This window comes from Melanotaenia boesemani, chromosome 5 (assembly GCF_017639745.1).
Source record: "Melanotaenia boesemani isolate fMelBoe1 chromosome 5, fMelBoe1.pri, whole genome shotgun sequence".
Lineage (NCBI taxonomy): Eukaryota > Metazoa > Chordata > Actinopteri > Atheriniformes > Melanotaeniidae > Melanotaenia > Melanotaenia boesemani.
In genome coordinates, this window is record NC_055686.1 from 6,470,775 (window position 1) to 6,489,811 (window position 19,037).

Sequence of the window (19,037 nt, forward strand, 5' to 3'; positions counted from 1 at the left end):
TTCTGGTTCGTTATAAACCAACCAGATCCTCAGGTCATCAGGGTCAGGTATACTTTCTGTTCCCAGTCAAAACTAAAGATGGAGAGGCAGCGTTCATATTTTATGTTCCTCACATGTGGAACAAACTCCCAGAAAACTGCAGGTCTGCTGAAACTCTACTAAAACTGAAATAGTTTTAAATCAGGGTTAAAAACTTTATTTGCTGCCTTTTATCAAAACAACTGTTAAATTCTCACACTGGAACTTTATTTCATGTTTTGTATTGCTATTGCTTCCTGCATCCCACTGTAAAGCTTTTAATGGTTTATGTCAAGCACTTTGAATAGTCTTGTACGTGAAATGTGATGTACAAAAAACTTGCCTTGTTTATCTGAGTCAGTTGACCCAAATAAATCTGAAAATAAAAGGGGAGTAAATTTGACTAAATTTGATACTTTTCAGCATAAAACATGTTATATAATGAACCGGACTGACCTATTATAATAAATTGAACATTTGGCATATTGCCACATCTAATGCTTTAAAACTAAGGTAATGGTGCAGTTAAAACAAGCTTTTTACAGTTCATTTTCAAATTCAGTCATGCTTGAGTTAAGATTTTTACACAATAGCTTTAACCCTTTTTATACCTAGTGTGTAACCTTGATGGGACCTATTACATCTCCATATGGTGGAAACCCTGTTCAAAACCCTGTTAGATACAATCTGATACTTGTTTTATGGTGGAGACTTTTTGAACTTCAGTGATTCTAAAATCACACAACAATATATCATATATCTATGCACATTAATTTGTGCTCTTTGTTGGAGAAAACCTTAAAAATGCACAAGTAACAAAGAACAGGTACTTCTTCCCCAGTATTAAAATAGACAGGTACTAATTTCCCACTTTCCTAATTAATAAGGTACTGTTCCACACATTTTCTTTATACCTTTCTCTTTAGGGTCTTCTCCTGCGTGTTCTTTGATGGATCAAAATATGACAGACTACTTCTCTCAAGTTAACAATTTATTCATTTACAAAGTATGAGAATGTGCAAATTACAGAGCCCTGGGTCCATATCTATCCCTGGCAAACAGACATAAGAGATGTCCGGCTGCCCACAACAGACAGGACACCTTCTTTCTATCCCTGGACCCTTATATATTACAGCTCCTCCTCCTTTCTATACACAGTTTTACTGACTAATGGTGCAGTTGCAAAAGTAGGGTCAGCTTCAGTCAAGCAGATGTCTACCCCCTCCTTATGACACCCATCCATTCGGTGGTATCTTTTGATCTGGAAAACAGGTACAAAGAAAACACACACACACACACAAACAAGGTATTTCCTCTGAACTCCGGTTGACCCAGAAATTTCCCTAAGGGGTAACATTCCACACGTTGTTTTACTAACACCCTGTTAGTCAGTATATGAGCTTAAAGATAAGATATGATTAACAGAGTAAGAATATAAAGGAAAATAAGTAACAGACCCAAGCCATCCCTTGATGAGTACCTCAACAAATTTATCTACAATTCCCCCTTTTGACCTCTACAAAGAGGTCAATCCTACTAAATGTAAATCTTACATCACAGAGTCACACTCACTGTCATCATCCTCCCTGGCATCGTCAGTGGGAGTCAAAAGGCTGACGGATTCACTTACCCGGAGAGGCATTTGATAAGCAGGAGGAACAGATTTATTTTCAATAGCTGAAGTGATAGCTCTGTTAAGCAGAGAACGAATACATGGGATGCAACAGCATCCACACAGAGTGACCACAACTGCTGCCACTACAAGAGAAGTAAAAATAGAGAGGAAAGCACCTGTCCACTTTCCAAACCAACGTGTCAACATGTCATTAAAAAGATTATCCACACCAGACTGTTCTTTAAGCTCATTAGAAAGAGACTGCAGACCAGCCAAAGCACGGAAAACAGAGCCATCAGGAGCAGTATTATTAGGAATGAAAGTACAACAAGAATCGCCAAACAATAAACATACACCCCCTTTTTCTGCTAAGAGAAAATCTAAAGCCATCCTATTTTGATAAGCCATCAGCGAAGTAGCATCCAATTGCTGGGAGAGATCAGAAACAGCATCTCTTGTAAGGTTGGTCAACCTTTGGATATTGTAGTGGATATAATTTATTCTATCCACATTCTTATTTACAGTAATAAACAAGAAAATAGATTCAAAACCAGCTGCAACCTGGTCCACTAATTTATACTCATCTGGAACACCTCGTGGGACTCCAACGGCATCTATGTAAACAGGAGAATTATGGGTTATAGAGAATTCAGTTGATATAGCTCTCTTATGGCGGGAGAGAAGACTACCAATGTGAGCATGATCAATTAAAGTGGCAGCGCTAGTTGGGAAAAGAGCAATTGACATGACCAGGGAGAGCACTGTGCAGCCACCCTGCCAATTTCGAGGCAATGTGCCCATCAGGCTGTGACCTCCACAGTACCACCATAGGTCAGCTCTAGCAACAGATAAAGTAGTCATTTTATGCCAACCAGAAACGTTAACAGTAGTTAAACACCAGGACAAAGGGATAATTCCAACTTTAATTCCAGTATCACTTGTTCTAATAAAACAGGTGTGATTACCTTTAATGGGGGTGAAGATTGGAGGGACTGCTTTAACAGGTGCTAAAGGAAAGAATTTTTCCAAGGGCCTACAGGGAGCAGAGGGGTTCTGGGTCATATGAAGCTCCAGAATGCAGGCTGTAAGGGAAGGGTTAGTAGAGGCGATAGAAGGAATAGTCCACAAGGTGGGACGTGCAATAGAGCAAGCCACACAGGAAGATGATGTGACAGAATGAGCATGATCTATCATGGCAGTTAACCAAATATTTACCTGATGCATACCTGTTTCAACTTCAACCCTATGAGAGATGGTATAATTTACAGTAGGGGTAGAGTAGATGTTAGTTGTCGGGGGTCCACTACCAACACCTATTAAAGATGGGCCTGTTAAATTATCAACCACCTTAATTCCAAACTGACCCAGTAGGTCATCACCAGTCATATAAGCTCCCAGGACATACAATCCAGCATCTTTAGCCTGTGGATCTTTAAGAGTTATTAGTAGAGGGTTGCAGTGTCCCGGCTGACATCCTGAGGGAAAAGAAGACTTTACAATGGTTAATCTGCCATAGATTACTGGCTCCGTGGTTGCATTATACCCAGCCTTATTACGATACCCCCAATCAGAGGGGCCAGTGTTAGCAACCACCCAGTACCAGTGGGGGCACCAACTTAATCTTCTATTGTCAGCATGATCAGGTCGGGGCTCCACAGTGTGACAAATGTATTTTTCGGACCACTGCAGTTGTTCTTGTCCACTAATACTACATTGCACTATACCACAAAGGTCTATTGTGGCTGTACCGGTTTGTCCTTTTGAGAAGACAATCTGTGGTGGCCCTATGGAGCTCCTCTTGCTCCTGTGGTTCACTGCAAAAGGTGGTGCGAAGATACTGTTTTTAGGAGAGCTGAAAGGTAAAGAGGCCAGATGCCCGATGAACACCATGAACATCACAAAGAATATGAATGCACACAGATGAGCCCAGCCGCTGTGGCATAGTCGTCTCCACTGCTGATTACACATCCTGCAGCTGTGCTCTCACTTCCTTTAAAGATCTCTGTGGCGGATCTGCTGGTGCGCACTGATTAAGATGATGCCAAGTTTCACCTTTCCCTCTGAGTCTAACTGAGTGTGAGGTGGCTTCTGTCACTTCATAGGGTCCTGTCCACCTTGGCTCAGTCCACTTCCTTTTTATTACCCTTAGCCAGACCCAGCTTCCTTTGGTCAGCTTCTGGTCTTTCGGTTGTTCTGGTGTTGGTGCTGCACGGCTCTGGACCTGTGTAGAAAGAGATGCTGCCAGTGCAGTTAGTGAACCATAATATGATTTATGAGACAGTTTGTTGAGGTCCATGGGTTCTTCTCTAAGAGCTAATGACCCTGGACCTGGCATTTCCCTACCAAACATCAATTCATAGGGTGAAAATCCTGTGCTGCTATTTACAGAGGCTCTTAAGGCCATAAGAGCCAATGGCAGAGCATCCAACCACGTCAGATTGGTGTCTGCACAGATTTTGGCCAGATTTTCTTTAATAGATCTATTAGCTCTTTCAACCTGGCCTTGTGATGAAGGGTGGTAAACAGAACCAAATCTATGTTGAATACCCAAGACTTTTTCCACCTTTTCCAAATCAGAATTTTTAATGTGACTCCCATTGTCTGACCTAACCACTCGGGGAAGGCCAAGTCTGGGAATGTGCTGGTTGATTAAATATTTGCACACAGAGGCAGAATCTTCTTTTTTCGTGGGTATCGCTTCTACCCACTTAGTAAAGGAGTCAGTAATAACCAGCAAATATCTGAATCCTTTTGTCCTCTGATCCGGCCCCATATCTGTGTAATCTATTACAATTTCCTGTCCTGGGGCTGTGGGGACAGGATAAGTTCCCATTGTAGGCCTGTAGGACGCTTTTGGATTGAATGTTAAACAAACTGTACATGTATTTACATAATCTCCTACCATTTTCTTCAGATAGGGATGCCACCAATGAGATAAGTTGTGGAGAGTTTGAGCTTTTGAAACATGGGCTGGGCCATGTGCTTCCTGGATGAGCTTTGCAGCCAGCCCTGCTGGCAGCACTGGTCTACCATCAGAGGCTCTCCATAAGTTTTCATTTTTCCTCCCCCCATGTTCTAGCCAGACCTGGTGTTCATATGGTCCTGCCCGCTCCTGAAGAAGTTCTAAGTCTGCTCTTGTCAGCGAGTTATTAGGAGGGATAGGTACTGATGATTGAAGCATTTGTTGTGCTTCAGATGTATAGCCTGCAGTTTCTTTGGCTGCAAGATCAGCCTGGGCATTTCCAATAGCTATCATGGATCCTGTACTATCATGACCTTTGCATTTTACCACAGCTACTTTTTTGGGCATCATTAAAGCTTTTGCTATTTCCTGTACCACTCCTTCATGTTTGATGGGCTGCCCTATTGCTGTTACAAATCCTGCCCTCAGCCATTTAGCTAATTCCCAGTGAATTACTCCATGAGCATAAGCTGAGTCAGTATAGATGTTCACTATCTGATCTTTACTAAGTTTCAAAGCTTCTAACACAGCTGTCAGTTCTGCTTTCTGAGCAGAAGGAGATTGCGTCACCATGTCACTCGCCACAGTCTTCCAGTCACTCGCTGTAAGTTCAACCACAGCATATGCAGCTTGGAGGTTTCCGGTCTTGTCTCTATAGCAACAACCATCTGTAAACAGCTGTCTCACTACAGGTCCTGTCAGTGGTTCAGTCTGTAAGTCCTCTCTTACTTTTGTGTCAGTCACAGATTTTTCCTCACATTTGTGTTCTGGAAATGGATTCATATTATCAGCAATATTTACTCCTTCTACAGAGTAAGTTATATGGGGTTGGAGTAAAATTTTTTTTCGAGCCTAGTTTGTCTAAGGTGTGTAAGTGAAAATGCTTTGGATGAAACAAATGTGGCTACACTATGTGTAGTGAGGACAGTGAGTGGGTGATGCATGACAATGTGAGCAGTTTTCTGAATCGCTTTAGCGACTGCAGCTGCAAATTTAATGCATGGCGTTTGTGAGTTTTCCACTGAATCCAATTTTGAACTGTAATATAGAAGTACTTTTCTACCTCCCCCTTTTTTCTGAAAAAGCACAGCGTTCACAACGCCAGATTTTTCAGAAACATCCAAGAAAAATGGCAGGGAGTAGTCTGGAATTGCAAGCATAGTGGCTGAATGGAGTATTTGTTTTAGTGAAATGAACTGAGCCTCAGCCTCAGGAGTCCATTTTAAAGTGGCAGTAAGGTTCCTATGACCTTGTTCAGAAACAAGCTGCCGGAGAAGAGAGGTATTCTCCACATAACAAGCCACAAAATGGCGACTATAGCCTGTAAGACCCAGGAATGACAACATATCCTTAACAGTTTCAGGCTTCTTATGATGTAAAATAGCAGTCAAATGTGAAGGTGAGATCCCCGATCCACAAGAAAAAATGACTCTACCCAGAAAATATACTGTGGGTCTACAACAGGCAAGTTTAGCACGACTGACTTTAAAACCACAATTTCCCAGAAGAGTCAGAACAGCATGTGTAGCAGTAAGACAGTCTATTTCTGTGCGAGCTGCTAGTAGAACATCATCTACATACTGGATCAGCACCACACCAGGAGGTAAAACTATATCAGACATCATACTTCTTAAGGCCTGGTTAAATATACCTGGAGACAAAACAAAACCCTGGGGAAGTCTGGTATACTGATATCTTCTACCTCTGAAAGTGAATGTAAACAATTCTCTCAGAGAGGGATGTAAAGGGAGGCAGAAAAAGGCATTAGCCAAATCTATTGTGGAGAAAAACTTATGTTCTGAAGTAATGGAAGACAGGGCCGTATATGGATTAGGAACAGGTGTGCATGGAGTGGTGACAATAGCATTTATGGGTCTAAGATCATGAACCATCCTATATTTGTCTGAGTTAGGCTTGGGGACTGGTAAAATGGGAGTATTCCATGCACCAGTCTGGGCAGGTTCTAAAACACCTGACCTCTCTAGTCCTGCTATAGTATCTGCAATTCCAGCTTCAGCCTGTTCCTTCAGAGGGTATTGACATCGCCAGATAGGGCATGGAGTAGAGTATGCAAACTGCACTGGAGGGAGGCGAGAACAGAATCCAACATCTGTGGGTCCCTCAGACCACAATGTGGTTGGGAGAGAGTTAAGCATAAGCATCTGTATGTTCTCGGCCATGAAATCTGTCTAACTCCTGATGCTCCAAAATAACTTTATCTGTGGTGTGATGCATGATTTTATATGCATTTTGACTAGGAGAATAGAGAACCTGTGGGAGAGTAGACTGCTTCCAGTCTTGAGCTTCCAAGAGGCGCTTTGTCATAGGACCCAAATCTTTTGCCTGATGCCCTGGGTGCAAAGCCAATGACACATGTGGAGCAGCATAAGAACTAAGTTTATACCAGGACATCTGATCTAGAGACAGATCCACGGCAGCTACCACACCCTCCTTACCTACCAGGAGGCAGGGCGAAGTGATGGACCAGGTGGTCCCTGCAATCTCCTCTTCAAAAGCATCATGATAAATAAAATCCATTTCTCTAGTATAATTAAGGGTGACAAGGAGTGGGTCAGTGGGGGGAGAGTAGGGATGGAGTGACAGTAGCCATGGCTTCCAGCTCTGAAACAGAGAAAAAATGCCAGTCTTTTCAACAGTCTCTGGTTGTAATAGGGCCCAATAAATATCCACTGATGCTGTAGGTGTGGAGGATTGCAACACCATCTGACCAGGCTGAGAAAGAATAGATGATCTACATTTAAGAATCTGTCCATCAGGGAAAATAACTTCAGTTCCTTCAGGTAAACAGGCAACAGCCATTCCTGTTTTTCACATAATGTCTCTTCCTAACAAATTAACTGGACAATCCGGAGAAAAAAGAAATGAGTGGAGGAAAGTCTGTGAACCCACAGTAGTTCGAAGAGGTCTGGTCAGCGGTAAAGCAGACGTGGTACCCGAGAAACCAACCACTGGGACCTTCTGGTCTGATAACATGGAGACCTGCACAGAAGATGTGAGAGTGGAATATCTGGCTCCAGTGTCCACCATAAAAGGCAGTGTGTGTTTTTCCACAGTCATTTGGAGCATAGGTTCTGCCAAGCCTTGCTCCAGCGATTTCTCTGGGCACCTCTATGCTGACCACTGTCCACCAGGGGCCTGCCACATCTGCCCTGGTGCCTGGCTGGGGTTCGGTGCCGGATGAAATTGTGGTCCTTGACCTCCAACGTGGGCTTGTACAGGGGAGTTAGGGCAGTCTCGTGCCCAATGTCCAGACTGACCACAGTTGTAACAGCACTGGTTGTCGCCTGACCACTGAGAACCTCCATAATTCCTGCCTCTTCTCCCTCTGAAACCACCCCGTCCCCTTCTAGGGCCGAATTGGCCACGCCCTCTAAAATATAGCTGCCGTGGAGGGCCCCAATTTTGATAGGATTGTTGCTGTGGTTGTGGCATTTGTACCATGATCATAGGTGGGGTCTGTGTTATAGGTGATTGTTGTGGAGCTGGGAGATCAGGCATCACAGGAGTCTGTTTAGGTGTGGATTTTTTACTGTCAGTGCATTTCCTTTCAGCTTCCCTAAGCTGCATTTTAAGGAGTCTCAACTCCATGTCCTTCTGAGACTCTTTATCTTCCTGTTGTTTCTTAAGATATGTCCTTAAGTGGTGTTGCACATGATCTAACCATTCAGCCCACTGTTTGGAATTCAGGCCTGGGGTGTCAGATAACTTGGTTTGTACCTCCTGGGGAAGGCCACTAATTATAGCCTGCTTAAATAAGGTAAAATTGCCCTGATTATTTCCAGAGGGGTTCATTCCTGTGTGGTCAGTCCATATGGTTTTTGACCTTAGGATAAATTCCTCAGGTGTTTCACCATCCTTAAGAGTGAATACCAAGGCCTCAAATGAGGAAGTCTGCCAGCGTTCTCTCATGGCTGCATATAACATGTGTCTGTGTAAATCAAAATCCTCTTCATCAGGGGCGGTGGCACTGCCAGCCCTAACCTCCACATGCATGAGATCAGAAGTTGTGGCTGATCCAGCCAACAGAGACCTAAAGTCTCCCATAGCCAATGGGATAGAGACTGTCAAGTTCTCAAACATTCTGATCCATGCAGAGGCCCCATCAGAGAGTTTAGGTAACTTGCCCAGTATCAGCTCTTTGTCAACCATTTTCCAAGGTCTGTATGTGGTCCGTCCCCCACCCACATCTACAAGTGGGCACTGTAACTGGTATTCTGGTCCTAATTTTTCCTTAAGTCTGGACCTAGTATGGCTGCTCACAGGGGAGGAGTCGCCCACCCAATGATGTTCATGTCTGTGCTGGTGGGTATGGTCATGCCTATGCCTGTTTTTCTGAGGTGTCTGTCCTTTGGTTTGATCGTCATCCACCTGATCTTTTCCTTCCTGTCCTCCTTCTTTCCCCAAAACACTACCTGCTCTGCTTCCTGACCTACTGTTTCCTCTCTCCCTGCTCTGCTGCCATTCTCTTCTGCTATCATCTAAATAGGCTTCTAGCAGATCTGTGTTCATTTCTTCCTCTGTCTCTTTAGGCACGCCCTGCTGATTGCCACCCCTGCTGCTCTCAGTCCTCAGAGAATTCCTAGTGGAGGCTTTTCCTGTATTATGCTCCCTTTGTCCTTCTCTGTCTAACCCCCCATGTCTGCAGTGATCACCAAGAAAATCCTCCAACTGTCTCATCTGCCAATCCCTTAGTTCTGATGGACCTGCTTCTTCTGGACCCTTAACTTCTTCAAATTTAAGCTGTCCTTTAACTTGAACCTGTCCTTCTAAGTCCATTACTGGTGCTTGTATTATTGGCTGATAGGGAGGGGGTGGTGAACTAAGGATCATGGTCTGACTGTCATGAAGTAAAGGATAAAGACCCTTAACACCCTTCTTTTTCTCTTTCTTTCCTTTTTCTGGCTCAGTGTGACCTTTTTCTAATTTTATTTTTTCCTTCTGACTTTCTGACTTTTCTAAATCTGACTCTTCTTTCCGTCCCTCTTTCCGTCCTTTTCCATCTAGCTGGTCTTGTCTCCACAGCTGCTCAACTGATAATACAGCCAAATGGCAGAGAGAAGCATCATTCTGTAATTCCTTAAACTGTTTTTTAATTTTTGATTTAGAAAATATTTTGGCCTTTTCTAATTCTTGTTTTTATCCTTAGATTCTGTGTCTATCTTTTTGTATATGCTAAACATTAATTTACTTACAATAGGCCACTGAACCATATCATAATTCTAGGGTAGGAGGTTGTCCTCCTGCCATTTTTGTGTATATTTCTGAAACTTTTTCTTTACGGCATCTCTATTTTCTACTGGTGTTCCCAGATTTACCAGATTTTGGACTTTAATCCACATTGGATAAAAAGGTTGTAAATCTGACATTTTTGACTCTTGATTCTAAACACAAATGATGTACTGATTCAGGAATATGGACACAATGCCACGTTGTGAGGCCCAATCGACAAGCTTCTACAGGATATAATCTCCTGCGGTCGATTGCTGGGGGTCCTATCCCAGCCACACACAGTTTTTAATATTCTCTGAATACTACATCCAATCACTCATTCACTCCACACTTAAAATTGTCCACTTTTGACTTATTCTGTTTTTACTCTTATCTCTATTTTCTTGGATCCCAGATCCTTTATGGTCCCAGACCATTTACGCGTATTTTACTTTTTTCTTCTATTATTCTTTAACTTCTTAAAGCCCCATTCTCATACCAAAACTGCACCATCTGTTACCTGACCAGGCACATAAATTTAAATTAGTCAATATGGACAATTTTGAAAAGGTTTGTCCTTACCTTTTTATGTGGTCGACCGCTAGTGCCTGATCCGGGTAGAGGATGATGAAAAATGTCCTTCAAAATTCTTTTATCTGTTAACAAAGAGAGAAAATTTAGTAAATAAAATTCAAAGACATTTAATAATTATGCCATACCAGATCCATCATGTTGGGGTCACCAAGTTGTTGGAGAAAACCTTAAAAATGCACAAGTAACAAAGAACAGGTACTTCTTCCCCAGTATTAAAATAGACAGGTACTAATTTCCCACATTCCTAATTAATAAGGTACTGTTCCACACATTTTCTTTATACCTTTCTCTTTAGGGTCTTCTCCTGCGTGTTCTTTGATGGATCAAAATATGACAGACTACTTCTCTCAAGTTAACAATTTATTCATTTACAAAGTATGAGAATGTGCAAATTACAGAGCCCTGGGTCCATATCTATCCCTGGCAAACAGACATAAGAGATGTCCGGCTGCCCACAACAGACAGGACACCTTCTTTCTATCCCTGGACCCTTATATATTACAGCTCCTCCTCCTTTCTATACACAGTTTTACTGACTAATGGCGCAGTTGCAAAAGTAGGGTCAGCTTCAGTCAAGCAGATGTCTACCCCCCTCTTTATGACACCCATCCATTCGGTGGTATCTTTTGATCTGGAAAACAGGTACAAAGAAAACACACACACACACACAAACAAGGTATTTCCTCTGAACTCCGGTTGACCCAGAAATTTCCCTTAGGGGTAACATTCCACACGTTGTTTTACTAACACCCTGTTAGTCAGTTAACAGAGTAAGAATATAAAGGAAAATAAGTAACAGACCCAAGCCATCCCTTGATGAGTACCTCAACAAATTTATCTACATCTTACATTTTTTTAAAGAGCCAAGTAAAGACTTCAGATAAAAAATAAAAAAAAAACATGTAAATTTTTCATTGATTATTTTTTCATAATAAATATTAAAATGTGGTTTACAACTAATGTATACATTGCCATGAAATCGTGCTCTAAAAAGTTACATGTCAGTGACAGCAAGTGCCTCTGTAACCTATTGATTTGTTTTCTACTAGTCGGCGGATTGATCCACAAATTGATAATGGTGGTTATTGGCGGATTATGTTAACTGCTGTCACAAGGGACCTACATGCCTAAAATAAACTTCTCTCACTGAGATAATGCCAAATTTGGATTTTTAATATGGCATGAGTAATAACTTTGTTGTTTAATGTGTTAAAGAATTAACCCCCAGTTTGACAAAGGCTACTCTAATTTTTATTTAAAGCAGCTACATGACAGTTTTCCTGCTCTGTGCAGGAACAGCAGAGGTGAGACCAAACAGCTGGGCAGGCTAAACCAACCTGCAATTGCTGTTAACACACAGGTGACACTTTCACTCAGCAGTGGAGACATTTGCAGAGCACAAGCAACAATGAAACTTAAAAACCACAACCACAATGTGCTTGATATGGCTGCAATGGTATAAAAAGCTTTCTTCTTTGATTGGTGGATCCGCTCCTTTTCCCTACCTCTTTCCCCCAGCCCTGGACGAATCAGAGCACAGAGAACAGAGACGCTGCAGAAACACATGATAATTAAAGAAAATACCAAAGTAAATGATATTGAGATGACAACAGAGTTGCTTGATAAATCCGCATGAAAACCTGGAAGTCCAACGCTCAGCAGCCAAACACAGCCGATACTGATGTTTCTGATCCTGACTCCACGGGTGTTTTTTAGCCCCCTGTAGGTGATGGGGTGAATAACAGCCAGGTACTGTTCTACACAGGTCAGGAGGTGGAAAAAACATTCTCCATAATAAGTGAGGGACATACAAATATATCCTATTATCACCATTTCTAAGCTATCACTGTACAGGCCACAGAAGTAGAAGACCAATCCGAAGCCCCAGAACAGCTCCATGGCAGCTTGGTGGTAGGTGAAGAGGTCCGAGTTGCTCATTGTGTTAAAAGAGCGCTGCTGTCTCCATCGTTGGTAAGCCATGTGGAGGATGAAGGTGGAGAGAGGGAGGATGAGGATGGCTTTTATTACTATCAAGCCCCTAAAGATGTACTTCCTAGCTATTGAGTTGGAACATTGTTGGGCCAGAGGATCAATTAAAGTGAATGAAGAATTTCCCAACATGTCGTCTAGAAGCAAAAGGAAGGAGAGAGACCCGTTAGGTAGCAGCAAGTGAGGAGAGGACTAAAGGAAAGAGACACACAGACATAAATAATTCAATACCATATTTTGGGGTTTTATACAATAAATTTATATTTGTAATGTGCAAAGGAAACTATTTTTTCTTGTAACATCTCTCTATCCTTTAAACATAAAATAATTTTAGCCAGTGTACCTTAAAGGTTACAGCTCAATCCTCAGCCCTCATTGATCAAAGCTGATACAAGCTGAAGCAGCCACAGGGCAGTCATTACGCAAAGGTGTTGTTAATGTAGGGAGTGTTAATAAAGTTCACTGCTAACAAGAACTAACTTAACGTTATAACAGGTCTTTAAGATCTTTTCTTTGACCTTGTAGAAAAAAACACAAATGAAAGGGGGTTGGAAAAATTCATAAAAATCTCAGGAAAACTTGACTCCACTGCAATGTACAGTAGTATAAAAAATAGTATCAAGTATGGAGCATCATCCTTACCATCAGAATTGAGTTTGAAATTTTAGTATTGTACCAACCTTAATGTTAGCAACTATATTAATATATCAATATATGAATGGGACACAACGGTTATGGCCAAAAAAGGAACAAGGTTACATAAAAGGCTCACCCAAACCACCTTAACTGGAAAGGCACCAGAAGGTAAGGTTCTTTGTGGTAAGATCTGTAAAGCCTTGAAGGGCCTCAAAGTGCAGGAAAGAGGAGGCACAGGCGCTGCACACAGACCCTGAGTCTAATGAGATCCAGACAAAACTCCAGTCAGCAGGCAGCCCACAGCAATGGAGACCTCTCAGCACCTTTGCTATGCACCCAAAGGAGCATCCTCGCAAATTCCTTACCACAGCTCAACGCCATATAGGAGAGAATCAATTAGTTGAAAATGAGTGACTTAAAAGAATGGCCCAACTTCGATGAGGACTTGGGTAGAGTTGTTGAAGTCACACTAGCAGGAGCAGCAGGGCGAAAGGTCAATTATCTGACTGAGGTCATGAACAATCTAGCCAAAGAATGATTCAGAGTAATGGAGAGAAAGGTCTACACCACAGCAACGAAGCAACCAAACCGGTTCTCCTTCATCTGCATTCAGGAAAAAAATAAAAGCTTTAAACTGTTGTTTTAGATTAGAAAGTTTCTCTCTGGGTCCAGATGGGTTTTTGTACACATTAAAAATATTAAGTTGTATGTTAAGAGTATATTTACTAATCTGAGTAAATTCCATGTTCATCTACAGGTTTTCCAAATTCAGTAAAGCAAAGAAATCATCCAGACTAAAGGGATAGCGCATTTGTCAGTTTAAAATAAAGATCAGTGCTATTACAAAATGCTGAAATAAAGGGTGAGTATGGATTTTAAATACCTTGAATAAAATAATACAGTGCACACCAACATGTTCAGACACTTCCTGGGTTGTGTGGTACGCTGGTGCCACCTCTGAGAACAGGAAGGCTGTGCAGTTTATTAACAACACCAAAGTAAATTATCAGTTGCCCTCTGCCCTTCTTAGAGGACATCTCCAGATCCTCCTGTCTCAGAAAAAACAAGACCATCACAGGAGACCCCGCACATCCTGCCCACCACCTCTTTAACTTGCTGCCCTCTGGTTGCTGTTTCAGGTCAGTCAGGTCTCACACCTCCAGACTGAACAGCGTTTTCCCCTGAACCAGTTCTACCACAAATAGCCATAGTCCATTACCTGGTTCCCTTCAAATTAACCAAAGACCTCACAAAAAAAAAAAAAAAAAAGTCTGCATTATTTTTTTTTTTACCTAATTTTATTCTATTTAAGAGGTGTGTTCTATACTTGTTATATTTTCATATTTTTTACACCAATGTGCACAGTAGCCTGGTGGAGCACCCACAATTTCATTGTACCTGATATACACTGTATAATGACAATACAGTCTATTCTAGTCAGTTCTATGCTATTATACTAATTTTTTATCATTGGGTGTGAGAAACAAAGTTATTTGGGTACCATTTTAATAATCTGAGTCAGACCTGTTACCTTGATTTTTGACATATCATCCACCACAAATCCCTTGATCCTCCTTTATTGTTGAGTTTTAAAAAAAAATTTCAAGCCTTATGTTTACAGGAGGCAGCCGGATGACCCATTTAATATTTCACACAATAAACCACTCAATTGTCACCGAGGCGGGTTAAAACAATATGTCATTTTTGGGGGTTGTGGCTCAAAAAGTTTTATTATTAACTAAGTTGTCCAACTTAACATAAAACCACATAAATGTCAGTTGTTTTAAGCTAATTTTAAGTTTTCATAGAGTAATATAGTTATAATTTTAGAGTAAAAAGAAAAGCAAAAACAACAGGTCAATTTTCGCATTGAATGGGCCAAACAAAATGAAAATACTGAGCGGGGTGGGGGCACCTATTTAAGATTAAAAAGCTACTCCTGTTGACCAACACCGAACTACTTAATTTAGAGTTATACCAAGAGCAGCGCCCTCATCCTCACTATAACCTAAACAGTAAATTAAAATAAAGACATATTACTGTAGCACATGTTGATGCAGCCACATCACTCAACCACAACGAGCAGAAACACGAGATACCGTGACCCACCTTGCTGGTGATTCTTTTTCCTGATTCTCCTTAATCTGTCGTTAATAATCTCACTCAGTTTTTCACCCCAGATGTGCCGCAGTGCTTCTTTTTGCCCTTGTGTGTTCCATTTGTTGCATGGCTCATATATCACACTTAACACTGACTGCTTTGCATGATACAAATACAAGATCGACCTATCAAAGTATCCTAAAACACATAAATTAAACTGGAATATGCAGCGCTTTGCTGCACAATACATCAGCAGTTTGCAGAATCTAGCAAGTCAATGCATTTTTAGATTTGTGTCACCAGAGCATGCATCACATAAATTCATAAACAAGACTTAGAAATCAGTATTAATTCTCATGTTTACATAACAGATCATTCTTCATTTTAATAGTCCAACATGCAAGTCAAATGAACTGTGGACAAATGGTTATTCAAATTAAAACCATTAGACACTTTATAACTTCAAGTGTCATCATAATGAGCACATACCATCCATCCATCCATCCATCCATCCATCCATCCATCCATCCATCCTCTGGCTGCTTATCTGGGGTCACTGGGGCAGCTGCCGACAAAAGAAAGCCCCAACTTAACTCTCCCCAGTCACTTCATAGCTCATTTTAGGGTGCCCGAGGCTTTCTCAGGCCAGCGAGGAGATGTACTCCCGCCAGCTTGTCCTGGGGCTTCCACTGGGTTTCCTCCTGGTATGACATGCTTGGAACACCTCACCAGGAGGACATCCAGGAGGCATCCTAACCAGATGCTCAAGCCACCTCATCTGGCTCCGCTCGATGCGTACGGCGGGTCTGGGAGAGGTGCATGCCAAGCCTCCACGGACCCATGCAGAATATACGGTAGTGATGTTGTAACCGACCTTACGCAGACCCAGCATGAGTATAAATCCAGTTTGGGGGAAAGCGTGGCCACCCTGTGGCGGAAACTCACTTTGGCCACTTGTATTTGCAATGTCATTCTTTCAGTCATTACCCACAGCGAATTCCATGTTTATCATTTTTATCTTTGTAGTTTTACCTTAGCAGAGTCCTCCCAACCCTGTTCCTAGAGAATACACGGCTGTGTAAGTTTTAGATAAGAGATCCTTGACTCTCTTAGGCCATAGTCCTGCAAGTTTTTAGATGTTTCCCTGCTGCAACACACCTGACTTGAATTAATGAGTCATTAAGAGGCTTGTGCAGAACGTAACAAGCTGTTGGAGATCGATCAGGTGTGTTGCAGCAGGGAAACATCTTATACTACACCAAGCTGAGTTGGTGATTCTTGTTTTAGAGTCCCTGAATCAGCACACCTGACTAAGTTAGTGGGTCGACTGCAGCAGCTTCTGCAGCACTTGATGATGAGCTAAATCAGGTGTGTTTGGGTGTGTGGGAAACATTTAAGGTTATATCTACACAAACATGGGTAATATGTAAAACGTATGTTTTTTTTTCTTCCTTATACAAACATGTAAACAGTTCTGTTAACAACATTAACACCAGTACAGTCTTGACTACTTCTGCCATTGCCATGTAACAAAGGAGTTAATAAAGCTCTGATGCCTTACAGGTGGACCTCTCATCAGATGAAAGCAGAGTTATACTGTAAATTCTAAATACAAGAGACTTGAGACTAGGCCTCAGATCAAGGAAAACCTCCAGTGGTTGTTTCGAAGGCGTAATGGGATACAAGGGAAACAGAGATGTTGCGCAACCTAACCTGGAAAGAGCTGAGAAGCTGTGTTCACAATTCCATAGCTAGAGACCAATTCCGCATACTTCAGAGTGAGATAAAAGCACAGTTAAAGTAGAAATGCTGTGGACGGAGGCCAGCTGAAAGAGAGCGAGCTGAGTGACCGAGAATACTAGCCGGGTTACGGTGACAGTGCTGGTTTGCAGAGAGAATCTGTAGCATCTTCTGCTCCAGAGTGAGACTGAGTGATAATGGTTCATCACATTCACTTTGTCACAGATGTAGTCGCACCATCATCCTTCTCTAAAATCTATCTACTCCTCTTTAATAGCCAGCAGCAGTGCAGGAGGACAATAAGCCGATCTGCTCTGATTGGATGATGACAATTTGAACTGTCCAATCAGATAGAGAGGTGCAAAGAAGGAAACAAAAATCTGCAGATGCAGTTTTTGCTTAACATCTGTTAACAGATGTTTGCATTTTTTTTTGTTGATAAAAATCTTTCAAAAATCAAATCAAATTGTATTTATAAAGCACTTTTCATGCCAAAAAGCAACACAAAATGCTTTACATAATAAATACAATTGATGCATAATAAAACAAGCCTTTAATCATGCAACTCGAGGAGTCCTCTACAATGTAAGTTGAGCTGGTCCCTGAATCAGCATAGCTGACTCAAATTAGCAGTGCAACAGCAGCGCTTCTGCAGAGCTTGATGACAAGTTGAATCAGGTGTGTTGAAGAGGCAAGGCAGGTTTATTTTTACAACACATGTACAAGACAAGTCAAAGTGATTTACATAAAGCATTAAAAACAAACAAGCCATATATATATATATATATATATATATATATATATATAGTACATTTAAATTTGAAGAATTAAAACAAAGGATTAAAGAAATCAAATAGAAATAGAACAAGCTAGAATAGAGAAACAGACAATGGAATACACACAGTGGGTTACATATGATACAGACATCAATGGGAAACACATAATCATCCTCATCATAACTGTCAATGTACAAAGGCAATAAAATATATTCAGAAGAAAAACAACAACAACAACAATAATAATAATAATAATAATAATAATAATAATAATAAGAAGAAGAATCAAACCTCTTTTATTTAAAATCTTTGGCACATAAAAGAGTTTTCAGACCTGATTTAAAATAACTCAGGTTTGTATTGAACTTCAGGTTTTTCTGGTAGTTTGTTCCAGATAATAGGAGTAGAAAAACTACACACAGAGTCATGCTAATTCACACTATACTACTCTCTCTCTCACACACACACACACACACACACACACACACACACACACACACACACACACACACACACACACACACACAATGAAGGGTTATTTTGTATTTATCTTGTTTTATAATATATATTTAATAAATTGGGCTCATTGTCGATATGGAATGCACAGATTCTCAGTACAAGTGGGGTGAACACAGGATGGGACATGCATAATAAAGAAGACTTAGCTTTGCTAAAAAAAGAACAAAAAGAAAAACAAAACGTGTCTGAGTGATAGATAAGTATGAGGTGGCCTGGCAGTTATGTTTGTATCTATTCTTCCTTCCTGCTCTACTTCCTTCTACACTCTGTATCTACAACTCACAGATGTACTAGACCTGCAAAACGGAAGATGCCTTAACTGACTCACAGTGGTTTTTGCAGCTGTGTGTGCATGTGTGTGTGTGATAAGAAGAAAGAAATTCCCCAAAACTCCACCCATATATAAAATCTTCATAAAACAAATGGACAGGGTTCAGACTTCTTGACCTGACCCACGTTCTGTTTGGTTATGTATTCTGAAAACAGACTCTCTGTAATTACTTTCATCTGTTAATAAATTGTTAACTTGATCATTGACGTCATCTTCCTCATTTCTGATTAAACAAATTCAAACACACACGCGCACACACAAAAGAAAAGCAAAAATAACAATCAGGGGCCTCATTTATCAAACTGTGCATAGCAAAGAAAAAAGGAAATGCTGCACACAAAAACTTTGAGATTTATAGAAGCGTGCACGTCCTACCCCTGTTTTTGTTTATAAATCAGAATCAACTCTAAAGAGGGCGCATGTGAGGGCGTGCCTTGCCCTGCCTTTATGGTGGCTATAAAAGGTCAGATGAATGCCTATAACAAATATTCATCACATCATTTCCATGATGGCTAAGGAGGAGAAAAA

The 19,037-nt window shown here is 41.2% G+C and overlaps 1 protein-coding gene across 2 annotated transcripts; it reads right to left on the bottom strand.

Moving 5' to 3' along the window:
• Positions 1–1,485: 1,485 nt before the first annotated feature.
• Positions 1,486–10,929, bottom strand: LOC121640145. Of its 2 annotated transcripts, XM_041985819.1 has the most exons (3): positions 10,702–10,929; positions 10,407–10,480; positions 1,486–3,854 (listed from the first exon to the last, which is right to left on the bottom strand). In XM_041985819.1, exon 3 carries the CDS (start codon positions 3,599–3,601, stop codon positions 1,568–1,570), a length of 2,034 nt encoding a protein of 677 aa, XP_041841753.1. In that variant the 5' UTR covers positions 3,602–3,854; positions 10,407–10,480; positions 10,702–10,929; the 3' UTR covers positions 1,486–1,567. The 2 variants fall into 2 exon arrangements, with proteins under 2 accessions (XP_041841753.1, XP_041841752.1); XM_041985818.1 differs by lacking the exon at positions 10,702–10,929 and having other exon boundaries at positions 10,407–10,546.
• Positions 10,930–19,037: the final 8,108 nt, after the last annotated feature.